Source organism: Lottia gigantea (assembly GCF_000327385.1).
Source record: "Lottia gigantea unplaced genomic scaffold LOTGIsca_14, whole genome shotgun sequence".
In the NCBI taxonomy this organism is placed as follows: domain Eukaryota; kingdom Metazoa; phylum Mollusca; class Gastropoda; family Lottiidae; genus Lottia; species Lottia gigantea.
The window spans coordinates 2,983,004-3,008,560 of NW_008707617.1; the positions used below are offsets into that span (position 1 = coordinate 2,983,004).

Consider the following 25,557-nt stretch of genomic DNA (forward strand, 5'->3'; position numbering starts at 1 on the left):
ACGTATTTCCCCTTCAGATTCAAACATATTGACTTCTTACCAGCCTGGGTGATGGTTTTCGTGACTGCAAAAAAACAACAATATCTACAGGTGTATGTATTTGGTCGACCTTCCCGGATGTTTGATATAATAATGTATGTGTAACTGTTATCACCCCAAGTATCTAATGGTTACAAGAGTCATGTCTTATCATACCATGATTATAGTTTTAATTCCTGCCTTAACTTTCCATCAGTAATTTGATTTCTTCTTATTTTTTTATAAGTTAAAGTCGAGTTCAATATGGTGTTCATTAGATAATATATCCAATGAGTTATCTACATCACACAGTAATGTAAAGACGTCAAAATGCTATTCAAATCAAATCTGTTTAAAATCGTCAATAAAAGTAAAATAGAAAATAGGGCAGGCCATGGCCTCCCCACTCGGGTCCGTGAAAATGAAATGAAAATTAAGCCCTCTTAAAGCTCAGGCATTTTCTAGATACGTCCCTGCTGACTAATGTATTGAATTATTGCTGTAAATTTTATGTCTCTCCAACGTTGTATATATCAATCAAAATTATATGTACTGATACTTTATAGTTAGACTGCTGAATGGGCAGAATCGGTTTCAAATAGTAAGTTCTTCGAAAAAACAAAAACTCTGAATAGAGTCAGTTTGAGTTTATTTCAGTATATACGTCAGAAAAAAGACTTCGTATCAAATAATTGGTAGTAAATCGCGAATCTCATAAATCCAAGAAACAGACATGAGAAGTGAATCACCACTGACCAACAACCTGTCTTGTGGAATAAATAATGTTTAGTGTTTGTTTGATTTACTCACCTATAATGTTATTTATGTAATGTTAACCTTTCACTCCATGGTTTACTGCCCTTCTACCTTGATTCCCAAACATAACGCCTGCTTCCAGTTTGGTATCAAAGGGCTAATAGAGAAAGATAGCTATAGACTATTATTGATAGAGGTTCAGTCCCTTCCGAAAACGCAAAGGCCGGGGAGGAAAGGGGAGACTAGACCCTTACGTTGCACATGTCCGGGGTTTGATGTTTCTAGGGCACCTAAATTAAAAAGAATTTAGAAAATATTTATTTTGAGAAGGTGAAGGTATAGAAAGTAAATTTTTTCTACGGTTAGCGAACTTAATTTGCTTTACTAAAAATATTGTTAACGTTTAAAAATACAGATATCTGTTTGAAGTCAATTTACAACTTTACTTTCAGTATGCTGGTCACAATCTATTTGATTGGATTGTGCGATAGAGAATATGGCCAATCAGAGTCCCGACAGAAAGAATGTAGGCCTAAACACTAACATCTGTTTACAGTCTATCTGATTGTCTGTATTTAGCCTACAATCTAATCAAATTGTTGCATTCCATGATCCAAGAAAGGTATTTACTGCAGTCAAGGTATAAACTTACGAATACGAAATAGTAATATAGTTAATTACACGAAGGTAGAACATCGGCTACCATTTTCCCTTTCAGCAATACATATAAACTTTCATTAGTAGACTTGAGGTCAGTTTGGTCTATTTGGAATGGACTGTGACCAGCAGGCCTATAGCAACACAAGCTAACGGGATAGAAAGATGCTTGGTCATGATCTTTCAAAGCAACACCACGGCAAAACTTTCATTGATCTTGCATAGGCTAATAAAACAATTATTATCTGATCTGGCACTGACAATTATTTACTTTCTGATCTTATGATAGAAATCTTTATACATACTATTATACATCTGATTGGTCCAATGACGAAGGCCAAAGACAGCCAATGTATATGACTTATAAACAAAATATTTCAGGACAATTTCATTAGCCTACATAATTCCAATTTTCAACTGTCGATAAAACTCTTACGTAATCAGCCTGTATCACAGCTAGGACAGCAAGCTGCGACCACACGATTTTCCCATGTCATATCCTCAGGTACCCTGTATCACTGACAAGGGATGGAACCACGGACCCCCAGGAACTCATTGAGCGAGCAGCTACAGCTATATGATATCCAAAGTAATCAAAGTGGACAGGGGACATAATTATAGCGCTTTGAAAGTACACATATAACAGATTTAATAAAAAGAGAAAAAATCTTCTAAGTTAATCTTTAGTCTTCTAAACAATTTCACCAAATTTCGTCAAAATCTGTCAAGAATGGTGCCTTCTAGAGTGTTGAAGAGCTAAAAATTGAACATGTTTCAAGAACAAGGATAAAAACTCATTCTAAATAGATTCTTTTGATTTTCAAAGGGTTCATCCTTGGGTGATAAAAACCACTCATAGCAAGATTCGTCAAAATCTGTTAAGAATTGTGCCTTCGGGAGTGTTTATGGCTAAAAATTGAACGTGTTTTCAAGAACAAGGGCAATAGTTGATACTTAATATTTTCTGAGTTCATCCTTGGGCGATTACAAACACTCACACCAAGTTTTGTCAAAATCCTTCCATTTTTATGATTTTCGATAGGGTTCATCCTTGGGTGATAACAAACTCTCGCGTCAACTTTTGTCCAATTCTGTTAAGAATTGTGTCTTCGAGAGTGTTTACGAGCTAAAAATTGAACGCGTTATCACTAACAAGGGCAATAACTCATACTTAATATTTTCTGAATTCATCCTTGGGTGATTACAAGCACTCACAAGTTTTGTCAAAATCCGCCCATAATTGAACCTAGAGTGTTTACAAGCTAAAATTGAACGCGTTTTCAATAACAAGGGCAATAACTCATGCTAATTATTTTCCGATTTTTCTGATTTTCAATAGGGTTTATTCTAGATTACACACACTCATACCAAGTTTCGTCAAAATCACTCAAGAATTGTGCCTCCTGGAGTGTTTACGAGCAATTGTGAACGGACGGACTGACGGACATAGGTGGCGACAATATATGCCCCCATTTCTTGTGGGCCTATAAAATAGGTATATTGTAACTGAGTGGGTGGAATGAAAGGTTGTTGATCTCGACATACTGTGTCAATTAACAAGTAGGCTACATGGTGAAAGTAGAACGAATCTGAGGATCAGTCACAAAACTACCATCCATTAAGGATAAGTGAAGAGTATATGAATGATCTGAAACAAGTTACTGAGATGATGTGACAACAGATAAGTCATACACTGATGCCAAAATAAACCGGGATATAATCTCAATCACCCCAAAATACAACGTTAGCCTAAAACTCTACCACCAGGAATGATAAACAACAACAAAGAAAATAGAACATTAATATGGTACAGTGAGATTGTCTAGAAAAACTACTAGAAACATATTATATAATGTCAGTGGTTATAATTATGTCATGGTTAGACCTTTATGTTTAAATCAGTGATTGACTGGTGAAAATGCTTAAAAACTAGAGATCAAAATATTGATCGGGGCAACTGATAAAACGGGACCTTTTAAGTCTAGTGACGATATATCACGTCCGAGGAGCTGGTAGGGCCAGATTTGTCGAGTGAAATGGAGTAAGCACATTCAGTTCTGCTCGCAAGTTTCCAATGGTTTAGCCATTTCTGAGAAAATTATACATTTTTGCATATATATCATACTCATGAGTACATATAAGTTATATTATTACTATTATATCCACCTTACAACTGAATATTATTAAATTTGTATATTGTGGTACTCCTATGAATAAATGCTAACCAATTTTTAAAGTATTATGCCGGAAGGCGCCCGATATTAAATGATGCAGTTTTGAAATTAATATTAAATCGAATAGAAGGCCCCTAGAGGAACATATATAAAAGACGAAGCATGTAAATAGAATATTGTAATACAATATGAATAGGCTCTAGTCTTGTAAATATTATGCACATTTATGTCTGAAATAAGTTCACTTTTAATTATGTTCAATATTGCAAGAAGAAATTGTCATTTTTTTTTTATCTGGATCTCATAATCAGGAGCAATTATACTTGCATAGTAATTTTACATTTCATTTTAAAGATAAAAAGTCAATTTACATAATTATTAGACATTCAAGGTCGTACTTAGTTCTATATAAGTAATGTGTCGGCTGTATGCCAAATTGGCAGTGATAACTACTGTAAATAATTCTTCAGGCGTTTGAAAATAGACTTCCTAATAGATTTTCAGTTGCTAATATTCTTACATAACAGGTAAATCATGAAGAAAGAAATGCTAGGTTAATCTAACTCTTTGAACACAATTAATATTACAGATACAATGAATGATCATTTTGGCCCTAACTAAAGGCGCAAGATTTTCATAGAAGAGACTGACATTAGGACCATCTTCTCGAGAAATAGCTTATGGTACCCAAAGTATTTATGTGTAGCCCACAATTTTTCCATCCGCAGTACGAAATCATCAATTAGTAGGGCTAAAACACCGACCCACCCCGAACCCTCATCGTCTCATTTGTAGGCTAGATCAATCTGATACTCAATTCGATCAAAGTCTTTCTCTCATCTTGTAACGATTATAGTCAGCTATAGAATTTATTGAAGAGGTTAAGAAACCGTTGAATATTGATCGGAAATATTTTACCGAAAGCACTGTAAGTCCTCAGAAATGATCATGTAAATTGTTCTCAAAATAAACAACCTAGAAGATCACTTTGTTTTCATAATCGAAATTGTGACGTGTAGGGACGTATTTATAAAATGCCTGAGGTGGACGTGATTGGAGATGGGGGAGGGGCAATAATGAGAGGTCTCCGAGGTGAAGACTGATATGAGGGGCTGAAGTCCTTGGGGTGGTTGGGGTCTCTCAGAAGCCAACGGAGGTCAAAAAATGAGCTAAAAATAATAATCGCATCTCCTTGAGCTGAAAGCTATGAACGTAATTATTTTATAGAGTTCACCGCTAGGTTATTAGAGGAGGAAATATTTCAAGGTGAAAAAAGGGTAAAAACATGTGGTAATATGTTGATTTACAATTATTTCAACTACTGTAAGGTGATGACAATAGGAATGATTTTAACAGCTACCAAATACACTGAAATACATTCCACTAAACTTTTACATAGAGAAACCTAGAGACCTGTTGTGTACAGAAGCAGTTAAGCAGATGGTTACATTGTACAACAGCAACACTTATCAAGAAACAACAGAAAAGGTTATCTAAATCTAACTTGGAGGTTTAAGCCAAGCATCGAGACATATTTAAATTCCTTTCCATCCACTAAATAAAATTCAGTATTTCCTTAAATATCTAGCGATTTGTGAAACTAGCAGGCTACCGCTTCAGTAATGTTAATAATACAAAATCAAAAATCGTTTAAATGCCCGGTGTCAAAATCAGCGACTTTGGTGTTTTTGATGTCGATGCTGCTTTCGTGTTTTGAAGTATCTTTACAATTATATGGCAAGGGAGGTGGTCAGGACAGTGGCTCAGTGGGTTGCTCGCCTCCCTGAATTTCCCGAGCTGCTATCCGGGTCCGCCTTTGTCATTGATGTGGGTGACCGAAAGATATAGGCTTATACTGCTGTCCTCTCACTCTACCACGCATTACGTTTCCCGTCCTTGATTTACTCCACCAAGTGAGGAAAGTTTGGACCTAAAGCTCCATTTTATTTCCAATTTATTCACTTCCTTGATTCAGGTGGCCACTATAGTTCGTAAATATATAAACGAATATAAATGATAATCGTGATATACATCGATAAGGAAATTGGCCGACGATGATCTCTTTCAATATCTGGGTATCGATATATTGCACATTGAAGGTAACTCCAAGGGGTGGTCAAGAGATAATAGTAGTTAATAGTTGCCCAAATAGTTTGAACGATTATTGCATTATTATTATAGTCATGAAAGAATAACTAATGTTTATTTCCTTTTAATTGTCGTTTCAATATTCAAAAAACAGTTCCCTTGTCCAACAAACTGACCCAAAACTATATCTGTGACTATAACTTGAACTTTAAATTCGCTGGGAAATGTCAGGAAATCACGTTTCCGGGCGTCAAATTCTCAAAATTTTCTTGTTAGTGGTCCCACAGTCACTATACAAATAAACCTTAAATTCTCCAGGAAATCGCGTTTCAGGGAGTCAAATTCTCTAGAATTGTCTAGAGGGGATCGTGTTTCCAGGCTTCCAATGGGCGTCCTTGGGAGCAATAAAGATAGCAATAACTCTATAGACAGCAACACTGTAATGCATAACAATTCACAAAGTTTTCCGGGAGGGGAGGGGGGGATAACTAGACTTGATTGGACGTGTGACAAAAGGACTTGGATGACCCCCTCCCCCTTCCCCTGGCTATATTGCTCAATAATGTCTACCTTAATGAATTTCGCTACTAGTAGTATTGAAAGGTAGTTTTGATAGTTACATGTCATTTTCTGACTGTATGAATAAATAAGTTGTCATAAATTTGAATAACTGACTGGACCCTATGAGAAATTCCAAATTTCACTACATTTATTTTAAATTGAAACAATGACAAACACAGTAACATAATAAAGATAAATATCAGCTGTCTAAGCAATAAACAAATTGTTTATCAACAACTGAACTCTGTTTACAACCTTAGTCTCTCTATTTCACCATCCAATAACTATTCAGTAGGCATTATCTTCATATTGTAAATATTCCACTAGATTATATACACAATAACAAAATACTTCATGTCATTTCTTATTTTTAACAAATACATTAAACGTAGCAGCTTTATCTTTTCTGAATATCATTTCAGTAACTTGATACATTCATACCATTTGTTTCTGTTTTATCTTTCTGCATGACATTCAAAAAAAAGGTAACAATATAAGTATTTAAGTACATATTCTTCACAACAGACATCCAATTTTAATTAATATGCTTATAGTCGCAATAATTTCTGTTGCAAGTAAATAAAGCATATTCATAAAAAATAGGCAACTCCTTCTCAATATCACTCTCCATAATTATACAAAACACCATCAAAGATGCTTTCAAGAGTGACCTGCACATCATACCATAAATAATAATAAGCTTATTCATTGTCTTTCAAATTCAGTTAAGTTTTGTCTTTGTAAGATTTTAAATAAATTGGTTTTGATAGTTCAATACTTCTTTTCTGAGCTTTTTTCAATCTAGAAATTCCTGGAGGTAAAGTGCTTTGTGGTATGTTCACCTGAAATAAACAAAAACAAATACGTATAAATGCATGTGTCCACACAGGCGTGTTGTAAAAAAAATCATGTGCTGCCGACGCTGCGTAATACGCTTATAACCTTCAAAGGGGTTTAAATTGTTATCGCTTAGTGTAATCAGCTAGGCATTAGCAAACGAGGACCCAGTGACTTTTTTTTCAGGTTGACGCCATTTTATGTAGATATAAAGTGCTCTGAATTCAATGTTCGATTCATCTGCCATATTGTCTTCATCTTTAACAAGTGTGTCTCCAAAGTCGCTCATGTGGGCATAGTACGTGACCTATTACGCTGTGTCATTTGCAGGCGTAATCTAACGCATTTTACATGGCATTAAAACGCTCATGAAAACACATAAGAGAACACAAGAATTTAGTGATTCAGTGGACATGAGACTATTACAGGGACATAAATCCCTTTTTTTTTATTAAATTTTCAGACCACAATGATGTAAATTGTACGTTGTAGGTAGTGAAATTGTACTTACAGGCCTTGGGTATGGATTTTGATAATGAATAGCTGAAAGAGAGATAAAATCAATTAAAAAATTAAACCATGAAACATCGAAAAAAAAACACAAATTAGATTAACAAATAAAATCTATTCCTAATAAATCTATTAAGCTTTATCAAAGAATTATATAATATCTGTTGAAATTCACTGATCAAAATTTTGATAATGAATAGCTGAAAGAGAGATAAAATCAATTAAAAAATTAAATATACCTAATTGTAGTCTAGTTTCTCCTTCTCTAATAAATTCTTTTATATCTTCTTCATTTGAAACCTGCAATTTAAATAAAATAAATTGATCAAGGTCTCTATTCTAGAATAAAACTGAAATTATATAACAAATGACTGTTACAAATACTTCAACCTTGTAGAGCTAAAGATAAATCATTTTTACCAAAACACCAACTTACATTTTTATTCAGTCTAAACAAATTTCTAGCTTCATCTTTGATGTATTGTTTTTCAGTTTGAACTTCTGCGTGTTTGCTGGCTATATCTTCCCATTTTCTAGCAGCTGATAAAATTCTTTTGTACAGGTTCAAAACTTCTTTTCTTAGAGCCATTTATAACTTTTTTCTTTCATTATCACTTATCTAAGATATAAAAAGAAATACAATTTCAAGGTAATTGAAGAAAAAACAAGTCACCATCAAATCCAAATTTTCACTGGCCATTTTTCTTCTTCTGAAAATATCCATTTAAGGAATTACTAGGCTACCTCTAAAGCATCTTCACAATGTCAAGTCAAGCTATTACGAACTTCGTGCTTATACCTTGACTGAAATAGTCACCTTTCTTGTACCATGATAGATTGTAAATGAAGTAATTTGATTGGATTGTATGCTAGTGAATGCTGCCAACAGAGGCCTAGAACTACGGAAAGTCTGAACACAAAGCCATAATGTTTACAGTGGAAGGCTGTATTTTCTGGCATACAAATCGCTACATTCCATGATAAAAGAATAGTGGCTAATGCAGTCAACGAATTATCAATATTGTAGCTTGTCTTGGTTTGTAACCCAAGTTCATTATCAGATTTACAATATTGATGTCCACTTTTTCAAAGCAACACTTTATCTCTCAGTGCGAAAATATATCAGTTGAATGGAGGTTTCCTTTTTACATTTCTGTACTTCACATGGTTCTTTTCTTTTGTGTACCAACTGAACATGATTTAACTGAACTATGCCTTCAATTTTCAAAATGTGACCACAAATTACGATAAAAACTTTGATCATGTAAAGAACAAACCCATAAAATTAAGGCCTACCTTAAAGTATTAACTTTATTAGTATGATATCCCTAGAAAAAAGGTAGTTGGTAGGCTACATCCAAGCAAATCTATGTGAGACATGCACAGATATAACAAACAAGCATGATATAAACATAGAAAATTGATCATTTCAATTAAGATCAATTAAAAAACAAAATAAATGAAAAATCTTACGAAGGAGTGCCTGTATTACCCCTATCAACACTTCGTGACATAAGCGTCATCGTTTGGTGAGTGATCAACTTACATGAATGTGAAAAGGGATCAGAGTAGAAAATGAGCTGGCAATTCAAACTATTTTGTATCAAAATCGTATCCCTTTTAAAGCAAAAGTTATATAGTAACCTTAGAATTGTATATAAGGATTCAGGCTAAGACAATTAATCCATTAAAAAGTAATTTCTTATTAATTTCAGGTATAGGCTACATCAAGCAAAACATTCATGTAAGTTTATCACTCACCACACTATGCCTTTAATAGGCCTATTCAATGTCTTTTGTGTCAAAATATTTGGAAACAAATGGACAATATCTAGAGTCTTTTTTGTGGCACGCCTGGTAAAAATCTCCAAATCAAATATATGACAAAAAAAAATGTTTGGATAATGTCATTAATGACCTTACAAAATGTTACTACTTTCGTTTTAATTGTTGAATTGTGAATGGTAAAACAAAACAAAAGATTACCAAAGAATCATTACCTGGAACAAATCGGATTGAAAGACAGAATTTATAATTGAGATGGAATAGGCAATCAATTTAAATGTTTTCATTTGAAAACTTAATTTCATTCCCCTACTTTTATTTCGTTTTCAGGTAAATAATCAGTTTACAATTTCAAATATCCAGTGCCTACTTCCGGTTTCAGTAATGTCGAAATATTGTTTTTCTAAGAATATCTTGAAATGAACATTTTGTAAAATATACACAAAATCATAAGATGGCATCCAGACCAACCCATTCATCAGCTGATACTGTAGGTTCTCCACCAAGATTTGGACTTCAGGTATAGGCTACATCAAGCAAAACATTACATTTGTATTCATCTACTGAGTAGGCCACTTGTCTGGTTGTGGTCCAGGCTACTCTGTACTCAGTACTCTCACTGCAGAGAGAATGTTCAGTATAATGGTCATAGATTACTCTGTGCTACACAATGACCGAAGGGGTGGGTCAAGAATTGATTTTTGATCATCAAATGAACACACTGTCACTGTATTCTGTAAAAGCTTTCTTATTATAACCGTTATTGCACTCCAATTATGGGCTCTGTCCATGAAATAAGAGATGATACATCTTGCCTAGATATCCAACTAGATATTATATTCTTATATGTTCATATCTAATACAGGGTCATGCCTTGAGTTGGACAGATGATTTACCAGTGTGTCATTATTCTGGTGTTGGATTTTCTACCAATCAGATTTATAGAGAAGATGGTGATAGGCGAGAAGAACATGAATTTGAAGATAAAAGTTTTCATTTCAGGTAAATTAATATTAGCCTACCTAGTTTTTACTGAAAATTTAAGCTAATTGATACAAAGTAATCTAATTTTATGCATTTTCCTTAACATACAATTGAAAAGAAGCAGACATTCTGTAAGTGTAGTGTTTTTTTTTTATTCCTTTCAAACCATTATTTTCTTAATTACAGGTCTGATGATGGGTGCTATTTATATGGTGTTTTTGATGGTCATAATGGAAACAGGGCATCTAATTTTGCTGCCCAAAGAATGCCAGCTGAATTATTGTTGGGTCAGTTACAAGGTAAAACTACAGACAATGAAGTAAGAGAAGTTCTCAGACAGGTAAACAAATCTTCAATGTTTGTAAACTTTTTAACTGCATCTAAACTACTATCCCGTATTAGATCAGATAACAAATAAATATAGACAGGTACCAAGGCTGTTTAACTACTATTGCATATTCTCAGAGACAAAGATATTATTGGAAAATGTATCATCTTGTAGTATTATAGAGTTATTTTGAAATATTATTTCAGGCATTTATAGCAGTAGAAAAGGGTTATTTTGAATCAATGGATGAGCTACTCTTACAAAAAACAACTCTTCAAATGGAACTTCCTGAGGTAAGTTAATTTCTTTAATGTAATAGTAATTAGCATTTGAATGAATTGTTCAAATATGTTATTGTATTTAATCTGATCATGAGTTTTAAAAGGTTATTATTTTCTCAACATACCACCCTGAAACTATAGTCAGTAGTTTCCAGACTGTTACCGTACTAACATTCTTTTATGCAGTTTTAACTGCTTTTCTTTCTGGACAATGACAAGAATTTAAACTTCATTGTTACTTTTTATTCAATTGTAAAGAACATTGAATTTATATATTTTGACAAGTAATGTTTAATTAAGCAAATACTATCATTCTTTTATGTTGTGTTAGATAAGAACTAAACTTTTAAGCCTGAACTGATTTACAATATCTATTTGCTATTACAGGGCATAAGTTCATTTGATGCCTATAATAAATATCCTGACATAATGAGTAAGATACAAGCATTAGAAACCCAGATAGCTGGTGGCACTACAGCCTGTGTTGTATTGATTTATAATAATAAATTATATGTAGCAAATGTTGGTAAGTAATTTTGGAAATTAACCCGAATTACTCAACTGAAAATTGAGACTTGTTTGATAACACTTCAAAAGAAATAGTGTGTATTTTTGAATGTCATATTACATTAGCTATCGGTGTAAAATAAAATGCCTGAAATGAGTGTGATTAAGAAAATTAATTATGCTTAATGATTTAGTTTTGTTTGTCTGCTATAGGTGATACAAGAGCATTGTTATGTAAAACTGATGTTGATGGAGTGTTACGATTGGTCCAGTTATCACATGATCACACTATTGCTGATGAACAAGAACAAATACGATTGGTTAATTTAGGTTTAGATGTAGAAAAATTAAAACAGTTACGTAAGATAGGAACATCTGATAATACAAGGTGTATTGGTGATTATCATGTTAAAGGTGGTTATAAAGATATTGATATCTTGAGGTAAAACATAATTATCTTTTTATCATCCAGCCTGCCCATTTTCTCAAACTAAACTTTATTTGCTATTGGATGTGCATGTATCATGTGACTGTTGGAAATTGAAAAAAGACACTGCAAACTACCTTGCCTTTTTTTCATTGAGGTTAGTCCAACCAGTAAAAGAATAGAAGGAAATTTTGAATAATGAAATGGATAAAGTTTTATTTGAGATTTTGAGAACAGTTTAACCTAGTAACCTGTTTCTTTTGTTATGTAAACATTTATACAATATCATGTATCTCATCGTTTCCAAACCATGCCCCCCTTTGTCATACTTTCTCGAGACCTTGATAATACAAGTGAGAAAAAAAATGTATTCATAGCTAAATATTGTCTGATCAAAATTGCCCCTGCCGTCTTGGTACTAAAATTTCAGCCAATCAAAACAAATCACCTGTTACGGCACTATGCTTACAAAGGTAAACAAAACAAAAGCAGTGTGGCATTACATGTTTTGGTTATGTGAATGGTAAAGAATTGAAGCTGAGAGAAAATCAAACCATACTTTGGAATCTTAACTCGGAAAAAATAAAAACGGGCAATGTTGTGTTTTGTTTACAATACCTTATTTCCGCTCTACAGATCTCATTGGTCAGGTTCAAATAGCACCAATCTCATTTCAACGCCCACAGAATTTTATGGGTTAATAAAATCATGTCAAAACCTGAAATAGTGATACGATGTCATGTGTCTATGTTTCAGGACTGCTATAAGAGAACCTGTCATAGCTGACCCCCATGTTGAAGGTGGAATAGAACTAGATGAAGGCTGTAGATTTCTTATAGTTATGTCGGATGGATTATATCAGTCTTTGGAAGATGCTTCAAACTGTGAACGGGTGAATGCAGAAATTGCATCAATGGTGGCTGCAGAATTCTCAATGCAGTCTACCTTAAATGGTGTTGCTCAGGCTGTAGTTGACAGAGTTGTTAGGCGCCATCATGATGCCTACATGACAGGACATGACATGTTAAAAATTGTGTGTCAAAAACGTGATGATATAACACTATTGATCAGAAACTTTAATTATCCTTTAGCTTTACCTGCGACTAGTCCAACGATGCCTCGTGTGCCTTACTCTACTGGCTTACCAGCTCTTCATATCCCTGGCCCCATGTCTCCTGTTAATAATGGATACAGTAGTACAGGTACAAATGATTCACCAGTCACACCTACCAATATGAATGTACATCCACTTTATACTAATAACTCTCAAGTTGAAACACAAAGGACTAATAATAGTGGCGCATATTCTACTGAATCTACAGAAAGTAGTGGAGATCAGCCCTTATTTGGACGTGAGTTTGTGGGACATAAATTAGAACTTGATAAAGATGGCCGTGTCACAGCATACGTTGATTTTAGTGATTTCTTTAAGGCTATAAATGAATTAACTGAAGCTCAAAAAGAATCATTTAACGATGATATGAAACCTAAGTCAGGATATGAGACAATAAATGAAGAAACTGAAAGTTTGTCAAGCCCTGATCATTGATATGACTTCTATCATAGTTTTTATTTTGCATTTTTAATGGTGCAGAGCCTTGTCTAAGTTGAATTACAAAAATTCTGTATTTATGTCTGTTTGTGATCACAGTATATACAAGTGTATAGTATATAAAGTACTATAAAAATCACCTACATTTTGATCAGTATTTTAAATACAGATTGTTAACTTTTAGTGCTCTATGTGATATCCAGCTAAATATCTTGGTGAAGTTATATTTGGACAGAATTTCTGTATTTATCTGTGTTATTTCCGTAAAAAACACCTGTTTTGAATTGATGTTCAATTGATATTTAAGGTGCAATCTGATTAAAAGATAATCTTGATCTGACTCCACTTGGCATGATGGCCATGCATGTCATGTTGGGTTATATTATATATGGGGAATTCTGTGATATTCATTCTTAATCATTGACTTGTATTATCTGCCGACTTCTAAGAGTGTTTTTGAACAGAACATGATCTAAAGACAAATTCATCAGATCAAGGAAATGATGGAAAACTCTAACAAATTAACAAAGCATCTAAGTTTGCATTTTAATCAGATTGGTTTAAGGTGCTATATTCTCATATCATGAAGCTGTTAAACTGACAACTTATAAGAAAGAAAGTTTTATGTATCTACTTGTACAATACAATTGTTAACCTGGATATAGCTGTATAAAAACTAACAAAATTTTGTTATTGTCTATATAATTTTATGAAATAATTTATAAATGAAATATAGTTTATAAAAACAAATGTTATATTTTAGTATTAATATAAGCTTTGAATCCTAATGTACCAATTTACTGAAATGAATATTTTCTTGCCAGAATTAACTGGGGCTTGTAAACCTACCTGTCCAGATATATAGAATCTTGTTAAAAGGATACTATCTCTTAGAATACACATAAAAATTTAAAATTCAAACTTGGTCAACATCAGTTGGACTTAACTAGGTGCCACAGAATCTCTATATAGCGACGATATATCCATCAAACTAAATGATTATTGAAACGCGCTTCTAAGGTGGATTATAGAGGGATTTATTGGATTTTTTATTGTCATGTCCAAAGTCCCATTGTTACCAAGTTTCAAAATTTCAATTTTTTGGTCATCCTTACAGGTAGTATACCTTTTAACCTACCTGTCCTAATCGATCTTACCTGGTCTCATCGACTGAAGCTGTCTGTCTGAACCTTTATAAAGCACTTTTTCTGATCAAGGAAATATTGAAAGACATGTCCCGTTTAATTGAACTTTCAATTTACTTGAAGATCTACCTGCCTCGATAGACTGAACCATGAAAACCCACTGCCTATGGTAACAGTTTTTGTGTATCAGGCCTCATTAATGAATGTTTCATGGAATTCAAATTCTTAATAAAAAATATCCCCAATGAAATTTGATTGGATTGAAGTCTTTAAGACGAGTGTGATTGGTGAAAACAAATTTCATTGACTGCTCTTTGGACAGCCTCTATTGCCTGATCTAGTTATCTTCAGATTGATTTCAGTAAAGAACAGAAAAACAGATTTTTTTAAAGGAGTATTCCGCTTTTTTGTTTCATTATCAAAAACGTCGTAAATTATGCCTGGAAATATGAAAAGGTTGGTTACTTAAGTGCTCTAGCAGACAATAAAATTGTAGTTCAAATTGCAACTTTCTCTGAGAGTTTTCGAATAGCAGCCTGTCAAAGTCTTAACCTCAAGTTGTGTAGCTAGGCGACTAAGGCTGATTCCACATATCTTAAAAATTGCCATAACTTTGCTAATTTTGACCCCTATAGGTTTAATTTTTGTTTATAACGCAAGTTTAAATTAATCAACTGATCTATAATTGAAATAGTTCTGTTATATTTCAATTTGAAACATTGCTGGTGTGATTGACTGATCTTGAAATATTCCTGGTATGACTGACTGATCTTTCGAAAAAAAACAACCGTTATGACTGACTGATCATTTGGACCAGTCCGGGTATGACTGACTGATCATTTGGACCAGTCCTGGTATGACTGTCTGATCTTTTGAAACAATCCTGGTATGACTAATCTTTTGCAATAGTCCTGGTATGACTAGTCTTTTGCAACAGTCCTGGTATGACTGACTGGTCTTTTGAAACAGTCCTGGTATGACTGACTGATCTTTTGAAACAGTTGTGCTATGACTGGCTGATCTTTTGAAACAGTCCTGGTATGACTGACTGATCTTTTGGAACAGTCCGGGTATGACTGACTGATCTTTTGGAACAGTCCTGGTATGACTGGCTGATCTTTTGGAACAGTCCAGGTATGACTATCTGATCTTTTGGAACAGTCCGGGTATGACTGACTGATCTTTTAGAACAGTCCGGGTATGACTGACTGATCTTTTGGAACAGTCCTGGTATGACTAATCTTTTGAAACAGTCATGCTATGACTGGCTGGTCTTTTGAAACAGCCCTTCTATGAGTGATTGACTGTCAAAATCCATCTTGGTAGAGTGAAAAGTTGCTGATTAACCACAAAAATGTATGTAATAATATATGCAGTTTATTCCGCCAAATATACAAATATAATTAGATCTATAAGTAGATATACACTAGTATTGTACAATGAGGTAAAGTTTTTGTAATAGATTAATAACTGATAATAGATTAATAACTGATTAATAACTGATAATAGATTAATAACTGATAATAGATTAATGTCCAAAATGTCCGAGTTGATAGAATCTTGTGTCTACATAAATATTTCCTCTGCTATACATCTCAACTGTTCTTTGAAGACTTTTTGTCTAAAATTATCTTTTATTTTATGATAATTGTTTAATTTGTACTGCCAGTACGGACTATTTTTAGTTTGGCTTGGATAATCTATCCCTGGTAAGAGAGCCCAATTGGGAACATCAAGAGGTGCTTGAAAATAAAATTCATCGGACCAGTTGTTGATGGTTGTGTTTGACTCGATCAGATCTTCAATATTATCGTCGTCCATGCCCACTTCAGTTTTCCAAGGAAAAGCATCCAAATTAAAATCGATCCCCGGAAGCATCATCCACGGAGGGATGTCAACGAGAGGGGTCTGTATCCAGGGGTCGTCTGCCCACACCAAATCCTTCTCATTATCTTCCAATACTGGACCTGAAAGAGAACAAGTAGTTTGCTAATTAGTTGAAATCTCTCAGGGTCTACCACCTGTGTAGAATTGATTTGGTGATCTCAGACAGTTATTTTGTGGTATAGGCGTATGCCAACCATAATTTTTGTTTGAAATAAAGTAGGGGTACAATTCAGTAGGGGTACAAATCAATTTTCTTGACCCCACGCCCTGTACTACCACTATATCACAACACAACACCACACTCTGAACTTGAACTTGTTTTAAACAACAAGATTTCTGACATTAATTTTTTTTCCAACAATTAAATAAAATATAAGTATTAAAATACCCTCAATCTTAGCCCATTCTGGAACATCAACATCAATACAGTTGGACCACGGCTCCTCCGCCCAATTCTCAATTTCCTTAAATTCGTCAATTTCATCGTTGACAGTCTTATTGTTGTTGTTGTTGTCGATATGATTATTTTGGTTGAGGTCGAGGATCACACCTTAAATGACAAAATTCAATGTAGTTGGTCAGACAATAATTTTATACTTGAAATCTCTAATAAATTGGGAAAAATAAAAACTTATTCAAATGGCAAATAACAATTATTTACTTCTTTTGTATTTAATGGAATATTTTTATAGCCTTACTTACTGTTATTATCAGTGAAAATTTCAGATTGATTACTGTTCACTAGATAATCCAAAATAACCTCGTCTACATAATAACTTATTACTGGTAATCTGAAATATTAATATCAACAAATTAATTTAGTCAACAACTTTCTTCTAAAACCGATTTAATGATTTCAGTTACAGAAAAACTTTACATTGTATATTCTAATACTATACTTACATAATCGTCATTTCTATTAAACTACAGAAAATATCAAAAACCACAAAACTCTGACAGCAGCAGAAAATGAATCCTTCAGTGTTTGAAATCCAAATACTACATGAATTCTAACCAATTTGACGTTATTTCTCTTATGACGTCATAATGAATATATGAGAACAAATGACAATTAAGTTTCATCTTGGTTTCTTAAAGAAAAAAAAAAGAGATTCTTTTAAAAGTTTGTTTTTAAAACTAAACTCTACAGCCCATGGTTCCAAGCCTAGGATACTAGTTACTAAATGTAAATCTATCATTATAAGCAACTGGTAAATTCTAGCAATTGTGCAACAATAACACAAGTTTCGAAGAGGTTTGGGGTTGGGGACAAAGAGCACCATAATAATGTGTATAAAACTAGTAATCTTTATTTCACAAATATCTAAATTTGGTACGAAAACAAAGATTTTACTTTAAAGTGTGATTTCTGGTGGAAGTGTTACCTGCATGGCACTAATGTTTTATAGAAAATAATTCTAGAAATCGTATAAAGTAAAAAGGGGAAGTGTTGTATCATTTCTGTTGTAATTCTTTGATTAGGAAGCTGGTCTTGGTTTACTGAATGACTTTCTTCTGAAGTTGATGTATGTACGAACTGAAATTTTATTCCCATGCCTTTTGAGTTGTTTAAAATCGTTCGTGTTAAAGTTCAGAGTCAATTGTTCAATTTGTTATCTGTATCACAATATTATGGTAATGAGCAGTGATTGAAGAAACCAGAGCATACGGCAGAAGTTAAAAACAGAAAATAAACCGACAAAAATATCAACCAATAACCCAACAAACCAACACAAACCAAAAACCAATAAATTGGTATATCAATATCCAACTTGACGGTTCGGCATCAATCAATTACTCGGCGGATCGATATCATCCAAAAAGTCAAAAATCATCCAATTACCAGTCCAATTACATCAAGCAATGCGAACTTTGACAGAGAGTGGTGTGTGGTATTATGTCTCTAGAATGGAAAGGGTGTGTAGTCTATGTGATCTAATAACTCTATGGTCTAATAACTCTAGGCCCTAGGGTTAAATGGGAATGTGACCTTTTGAACTAGGGTAGTAAGGGCATGTGGTCAAATGACTGTAAGGTGGTAACGGTATGTAGTCTTAGATCTCTAGGGTGGTAAGTGTTTGTTGTCTTATATCTCTAGGGTGGTAAGATTTTGTGACTAATGACTAGGGTGGTGAAGGGGTGTGACATTTTGGTTAGAGTTTGTGGTCTAATGACTATAGGTGGTAAGGTTATATGGCCTAATAAGGTGCGATATGGCTTTATATTTCTAAGGTGGTAAGTGTTTATTGTCTTATGTCTCTAGGGTGGTAAGAGTTTGTTGTCTTATGTCTCTAAGGTGGTAAGTTTTTGTTGTCTTATATCTCTAGGGTGGTAAAAGTTTGTGGTCTTATGACTAGGGTGGTGAAGGGATGTGACATTTTGGTAAGAGTTTGTGGTCTAATGACTATTGGTGTGTTGACTTGGGTGGTGAGGAATTGTGACCTGTAATATCATACTCTAGATTGGTAAGGGTTTGTGAGATAATAACTAGGCTGGGGAGGGATGTGACCTTTTGACCTAGGGTGGTAAGGTGTGTTCTGATGACACTAGGTGGTAAGGGTATGTATTATTATATCTTTAGGTGGTAAGGGTATGTAATCAAATGACTCTAGGTGGAAAGGGTATGTAATCAAATGACCTAGGTGGTAATGGTATGTAATCAAATTACTAGATGGTAAGGGTATGTAATCAAATGACTACATGGTAAGGGTATGCAATCAAATGACATAGGTGGTAAGGGTATGTAATCAAATGACATAGGTGGTAAGGGTATGTAATCAAATGAACGAGGTGGTAAGGGTATGTAATCAAATGACTAAAGGTGGTAAGGGTATGTAATCAAATGACTAAAGGTGGTAAGGGTGTGTAATCAAAGACTCTAGGTGGTAAGGGAATGTAATCAAATGACTAGATGGTAAGGGTATTTAATCAATTGACTCTAGGTGGCAAGGGTATGTGATCTTATAAAACTAGGGTGGTGAAGTTGTGTGGTCTAATTACTAGAGATGTGAAGGAGTGTTACCCATTGATATATGATGGTAAGGTATGTGGTCTTATTGCTCTATGGTGGTAAAAGTATGTGGTCTTATACCTCAAATATGAGCTTGTGGTCTTATGATTCTGGGGCTGTCAGGAAATGAGACCTTTTGTCTTTGGGTGTCTAATGAATCTAGGGTGGTAAGGGTATGTGCTATTACATTACGAGGGTATAGAGGATTTGTGATCTAATGACATAGGATGGTAAAGGTAATGTCTCTAGGGTGGTGAAGGTATGTGGTCTTATGACTCTAGGGTTTTAAGGGGTCTAATAACTCTCTTGTGGTAAGGCTATTTAATAGTATACCTCTAGGGAGGTAAGGAAGTGTGACCTTTTGACTCGGGTTAGGGTGTGAGGGTTTGTAGGATATTACACTAGGGTTGTAAGAGAATGGGATCTTTTGACCTAGGGTGGTAAGTGTATTGATATTATGGTCTCATGTCTTTAGGGTGATAAGAGAATGTGATCTTACTTTTTGTAATGGGTTTGGTGTTTGATGGCTTAGCGAATAAGGGAATATGACCTTTTGACCTAGAATCCAGATTCAGCGGTGGTCAATCAGAATCAATCAGCACCTAGTTCTGACGAAAAATATCTGGGCAAAATGGTAAGAGCCAACAAGTCAGGAAAATATTTCACGTTTACGCCGAAAGAAAAGAACTGCTAAAACTCAGTTGACAAAAGCAAAACTTCTTACAAGTTTGCTTTGTGCAAGTGAGAAGCAGACCGCTAGCATCAGAACGGTAGTAGATAATGTCCTGCGGCATATTAAAGAGGTAATCGACAATTTGAATCATCTATGTGATGAAAGTGGTGATTATGAAGATGAGCTGGAATCTGTGCAGTCAGATAGCAGCATATCCGATCTGTTATCAAAGGCTATCCATCCCCAGTCATCTTACCAGATCCAACATTTCACCGACAAAATCTCCTGCTGATCCACAACATAGTAATCGAAAACAACAAATAGAACAGAGTTCAAGTGCCAGTTCGAATTTCAATCTGGATTGAGATCTCTACAGACAGTTAAATAAAGTTTTCATTATTAAATTCGATGGAAACAAGCATGAATATTAAATCTTTAAGGATTTCAACTTCGAAAGCTTACAAATGTTACAATTAAGACAACATTTAACTGGTGAAGCGCTGAAAGCAATCGAAGAATTCCAGATTATCTGACATGGAATATGACGCTGCTTTAAAACGCTTAGAGGATAATTTCGACGGTCCTCGTCGTAACAGTCCCTTTTGACTTTGACAGGAGGAAGTCGAAGGATTTACCCCTAATACTTAGACTTGGGTCCCATCGTCCTATTCGAAACCATCGTCAAGCTCATCGTATCGTAATCGACATTATAATGGTCTTTAAACTTTTTAAACTTTATAAACATTCGCAACCACGAGTCAAAATTCTTGTATTGTCTGTGGACAATTTCATGACAATGGTATTAACTGATTACATTTTAGATCGCTTTCTGTCACTCAGTGCTTCGAAATTGCTGAAGAGAAACTTATTCCGGTATTATCAATATCCTTAAACGACTGCATAAATTCAGGTCCTAAACTTCAAAGAAATTTTGAGATTTCGTAGTAAATCAATTGCCTTAACAAGTGACATTTCCGAGTTGCTTTTGCAAATTGGATTGAAGGACGAAGATGGCATATTCTATAGATTTTTGTGGCTTACAACTTTGATTCACGAAGTATAATTAAAATCTATCAGTACAATAGGCTTTTGGTCGGGAACTCGTCATCACCTGAAAAGTCATACGTAACCACTGTGAGCAAAATGAGAGTGAGTATCCTTTCGGCAGCAGAATTTATTCTTAACTCTATGTACGTTGAGGACTTGCTTGAGAGCGTTGATAATATTTCGGAAGCCATTGAACTGCGTTGGCAGTTAAGGTCACTTCTACTAGGCGCTGGATTTGAAATACGCAAATGGTTGTCCAATAAAGCAACAGTGTTGACAGACGTTCCTGTTTCTGATAGACTTAACAAACTTTCTCTTGATGATGGTAATCTCCCGTCTATTAAAACACTTGGAATATTGTGGTGCGCAGAAACTGACTCATTCACTTTTGAAGTAGCTGAGACCCACTTGCTACTTTGATCCCCTAAACCTGGTCGCACCGTTTACTTATAGGGCCAAGTTAGGGATCCAAAACACGTGGGTACGTGGTTTGGATTTGGATGCTAATCTTCTTGACGACCTTAAGCAACAGTGGACTTGCTGGTTTTCTGAGCTGCCTTTGTTACAAAACATAGCCATTCCTCGATGCCTTGTAAAAGACGGACACCAGATTTTGGACAGGACATTGTATGTATTTGTTGACGTATCAGAAAAATCTTACGCAACTTGTTGTTACCTCCGTTGTGAGTACTCAAATGGTAGCTAAAACTCGCGTAACGCCATTAAAGACAGTTTCGATACCAAGAACTTTGTGGCGCAGTGGTCGGAGTGCGCTTGGCAATCTCAGTTTGCGAAGTACTTAGAATTCCAAAAACCTTGACAACATTCTGGTGCGATAGTCGAAATGTACTTTACTGGATAAAAGGAGAATTATGCACTTACAAACCATTCGATCACATCGAGTAGGTGAGATTCATGAATCCTCGGAGCTCATACAATGGCGTTATGTTTCGACCAAGTCCACCAGTGCAGACTTGGCTAATCGTGGTTTATCTGCCGTCGAATTAGCTATCAGTGACCTTTGGTGGCACGGTCCAAATTTTTTATCGTTAGATCCATCGTCATGGCCAGATCGAGTGATCCCAAAGCCTGCAGAAATAGCCTTAACAACAAGAACTAATTTTAGTGACATTTTTCTAATAACCAATCAGGTGATTGATTTTGGTAGACTCGATCCAACGCGCTAGAATCCAAGAAGTTACTCGAAATTAGAACTATTAACTTCTTGGATTCTAAGATTGATTCATAAGTTTGACATCCAAAGTCGCGCATCTCGGACAATCATTTAAGTATTGCAGAACTTAAACAATCTAAAATATTCTGTTTTAAAACCTCTCAGTGGGACTCTTTCAGAGAGGAAATTTTATGTCTTCGAAAACATTCGTAAGATATTGAAATTATTGACTCTAAATCCAACTATCGATAAAGATGGTGTACTACGTGTTGATGGCCGTCTTGGATTAGCTGAACATTTATCATTCGATGCAAAATTTCCTATAATATTTTAAGGAACTCATTGTATTTCGCGTCACATCACAACGTTCTTTCATGAAGATGGTAATCATGAAGTAGGAGTTTCGCAATCCTTGTCGTTATTGAGATCTAAATACTGGCGCTAGTAATCTGATAAAGTCAATTAAGTCATCCTACACTGAATGTATTAGACGTCGCAGGAAACCAGCAGTGCAAGTCATGGCACCTTAACCGGCGTATCGCCTTGGAACCCCACTTCGGTCTTTCGCAAGAATTGGCGTCAATTATGCTGGACCTTTTCACACTAAGCAAGGCAGGGGTAAAACACTCGCCGTACACTTCGAAATGGCGTGGTCAATGCACACGCAGGGGTCGGACCGAAAAGTGTGAATTCGATTGCAGAGTATAGCGGCATTCAATCCGCGCAGGTGGCGCAGACGTAACGGACAAAAAATTGTTGACTGCGTTCGCATCTGCTTTGGTACGAGGGAAACGATCTCAATGCTAGCCCTGTTTGACCCCAAACCATTTCCCTTTCGGACAATTGAGTGGACAACTGGACCCCAAGTGTGTGGACGAGTTTAAGTTCGACCCTCGGAAATGTTGGCGACGAGTGCAGGAACTTGTCAAACAATTTTGGCAACGATGGATAAAGGAAATATTACCAACATTGAACGCGAGAACAACATTGAACAACGGGATTTTTAGGAAGGAGACGTCGCACAGTTGTAGATCCAAACTCTCCTCGGGATAAATGGCCCTCGGAAAGAATTGTGAAAATGTTCCGCAGTGATGATAATCACGTGAGAGGAAATCAAAATTGGTGATAAGCTCTATAAAAGGTTCATAAGTCATTTATGTCCATTGGAAGCATAGTGATGTGCTTATATAATATGTGTGTTATAAATCATAAAATTCCACAGTGCGCGTTTGTGGATAATAAGTTATGTATTTAAAGGGATTATTAGTTAAAAGAAAAAAGAATGTTCGTTCTGGGATATGGAGAAATAAAAAAAATATGTATTCTTAAAAATGTTCTGTTCTGTTTTATCGTCAAGAACAATAGGATTGTGGCATAGTAGGCTAAAGACTATCTGTGATAATGGTATTTTTTATATTTATATATCCTAAATTTGTATTTTTTATATCTTTGAATTGTTGATATAGCCAACAATAAGGAGGGGGATATGTTCGGGATCGGTGCTTCGAAGAGATTGTATTTAGGGGTGGGGGGTAGGGGCAAATCAGATATTTCGCCGATTTCGACCAAAAAAGGATATTTTTTTAAAATTAGTTATTAATGAAAGTCTAACATAATCTGCCTCTATTTAGGCCTACTTGAAATTGGACACGAAAGGGTATGTTGTAAAATAAATATTTTATTCCGCCAAATATACAAATATAATGAGATATATAAATAGATATACAATAGTATTGCACAAAGAGGTAAAGTTTTTATAATAGATTAATAACTGATAATAGATTAATAACTGATAATAGATTAATAACTGATGTCCAAAATGTCCGAGTTGATAGAATCTTGTGTCTACATAAATATTTCCTCTGCTATACATCTCAACTGTTCTTTGAAGACTTTTTGTCTAAAATTATCTTTTATTTTATGATAATTGTTTAATTTGTACTGCCAGTACGGACTATTTTTAGTTTGCCTTGGATAATCTATCCCTGGTAAGAGAGCCCAATTGGGAACATCAAGAGGTGCTTGAAAATAAAATTCATCGGACCAGTTGTTGATGGTTGTGTTTGACTCGATCAGATCTTCAATATTATCGTCTTTCATGTCCACTTCAGTTTTCCAAGGAAAAGCATCCAAATTAAAATCGATCCCCGGAAGCATCATCCACGAGGGGATGTCAACGAGAGGGGTCTGTATCCAGGGGTCGTCTGCCCACACCAAATCCTTCACATTATCTTCAATTACTTGACCTGAAAAAGAACGAGAAGATTGCAAATTAGTTGAATTATATCTCAGGGTATACAACAAACCTTTCACTACAAACCAATAGTTGAATTTAAACAACAAGGTTTTGATTTCAATTAAAAGTGTATCTTGTACCAAATATAAGTAGTAAAATATACCTTCAATCTTGGCCCATTCTGGAACATCAACATCTATACAGTTCGACCACGGCTCCTCCGCCCAATTCTCAATTTCCTTAAATTCGTCAATTTCATCGTTGACAGTCTTATTGTTGTTGTTGTTGTCGATGTGATTATTTTGGTTGAGGTCGAAGTTCACACCTAAAATTTCAAGGTATTGGGTTACAGAGACTATTTATGAAAAGGAAAACTTATTTTTGAGGAAAAAATCAAACCAAACTTATTCAGATGATAAATAACCAATTTTTGCATCTTTTATACTTAATGGAATATTTTTATAGGTTTAGATTACTTACTGTTATTATCAGTGAAAAGTTCAGATTGGATACTGTTCAATAGATAATCCAAAATAACCTCGTCTACATAATAACTTATTACTGGTAATCTGAAATATTAATATCAACAAATTAATTTAGTCAACAACTTTCTTCTAAAACCGATTTAATGATTTCAGTTACAGAAAAACTTTACATTGTATATTCTAATACTATACTTACATAATCGTCATTTCTATTAAACTACAGAAAATATCAAAAACCACAAAACTCTGACAGCAGCAGAAAATGAATCCTTCAGTGTTTGAAATCCAAATACTACATGAATTCTAACCAATTTGACGTTATTTCTCTTATGACGTCATAATGAATATATGAGAACAAATGACTATAAAATTTCATCTTCGATTATAAAAAATGCCTTATGTGCCCAGAAAAGAGTAGAGATTCTTTTTTTTTGT

At 34.7% G+C, this 25,557-nt stretch overlaps 4 protein-coding genes across 4 annotated transcripts; 1 reads left to right on the plus strand and 3 right to left on the minus strand.

The window, feature by feature from the left end:
* Positions 1-6,378: 6,378 nt before the first annotated feature.
* LOTGIDRAFT_212882 (hypothetical protein) lies at positions 6,379-8,190 on the minus strand (the record flags this gene model as incomplete). The annotated part of the gene is made up of 4 exons (XM_009049770.1): positions 6,379-7,096; positions 7,603-7,634; positions 7,841-7,901; positions 8,038-8,190. 4 exons carry the CDS (start codon positions 8,188-8,190, stop codon positions 6,980-6,982), a joined length of 363 nt encoding a protein of 120 aa, XP_009048018.1. The 3' UTR covers positions 6,379-6,979.
* A 1,569-nt stretch (positions 8,191-9,759) lies between these two features.
* Positions 9,760-13,051, plus strand: LOTGIDRAFT_186175 (hypothetical protein; the record flags this gene model as incomplete). The annotated part of the gene is made up of 7 exons (XM_009049771.1): positions 9,760-9,906; positions 10,252-10,388; positions 10,557-10,710; positions 10,905-10,991; positions 11,367-11,505; positions 11,700-11,928; positions 12,670-13,051. Coding segments are annotated over exons 1-7 (1,194 nt in total), but the record flags the coding sequence as incomplete, so codon positions are not given.
* A 3,125-nt stretch (positions 13,052-16,176) lies between these two features.
* Positions 16,177-17,411, minus strand: LOTGIDRAFT_157567 (hypothetical protein; the record flags this gene model as incomplete). The annotated part of the gene is made up of 4 exons (XM_009049772.1): positions 16,177-16,577; positions 16,886-17,047; positions 17,200-17,288; positions 17,401-17,411. 4 exons carry the CDS (start codon positions 17,409-17,411, stop codon positions 16,177-16,179), a joined length of 663 nt encoding a protein of 220 aa, XP_009048020.1.
* A 6,835-nt stretch (positions 17,412-24,246) lies between these two features.
* On the minus strand, positions 24,247-25,329 carry LOTGIDRAFT_157568 (hypothetical protein; the record flags this gene model as incomplete). Its single annotated transcript, XM_009049773.1, has 4 exons — positions 24,247-24,647; positions 24,801-24,962; positions 25,118-25,206; positions 25,319-25,329. 4 exons carry the CDS (start codon positions 25,327-25,329, stop codon positions 24,247-24,249), a joined length of 663 nt encoding a protein of 220 aa, XP_009048021.1.
* Positions 25,330-25,557: the final 228 nt, after the last annotated feature.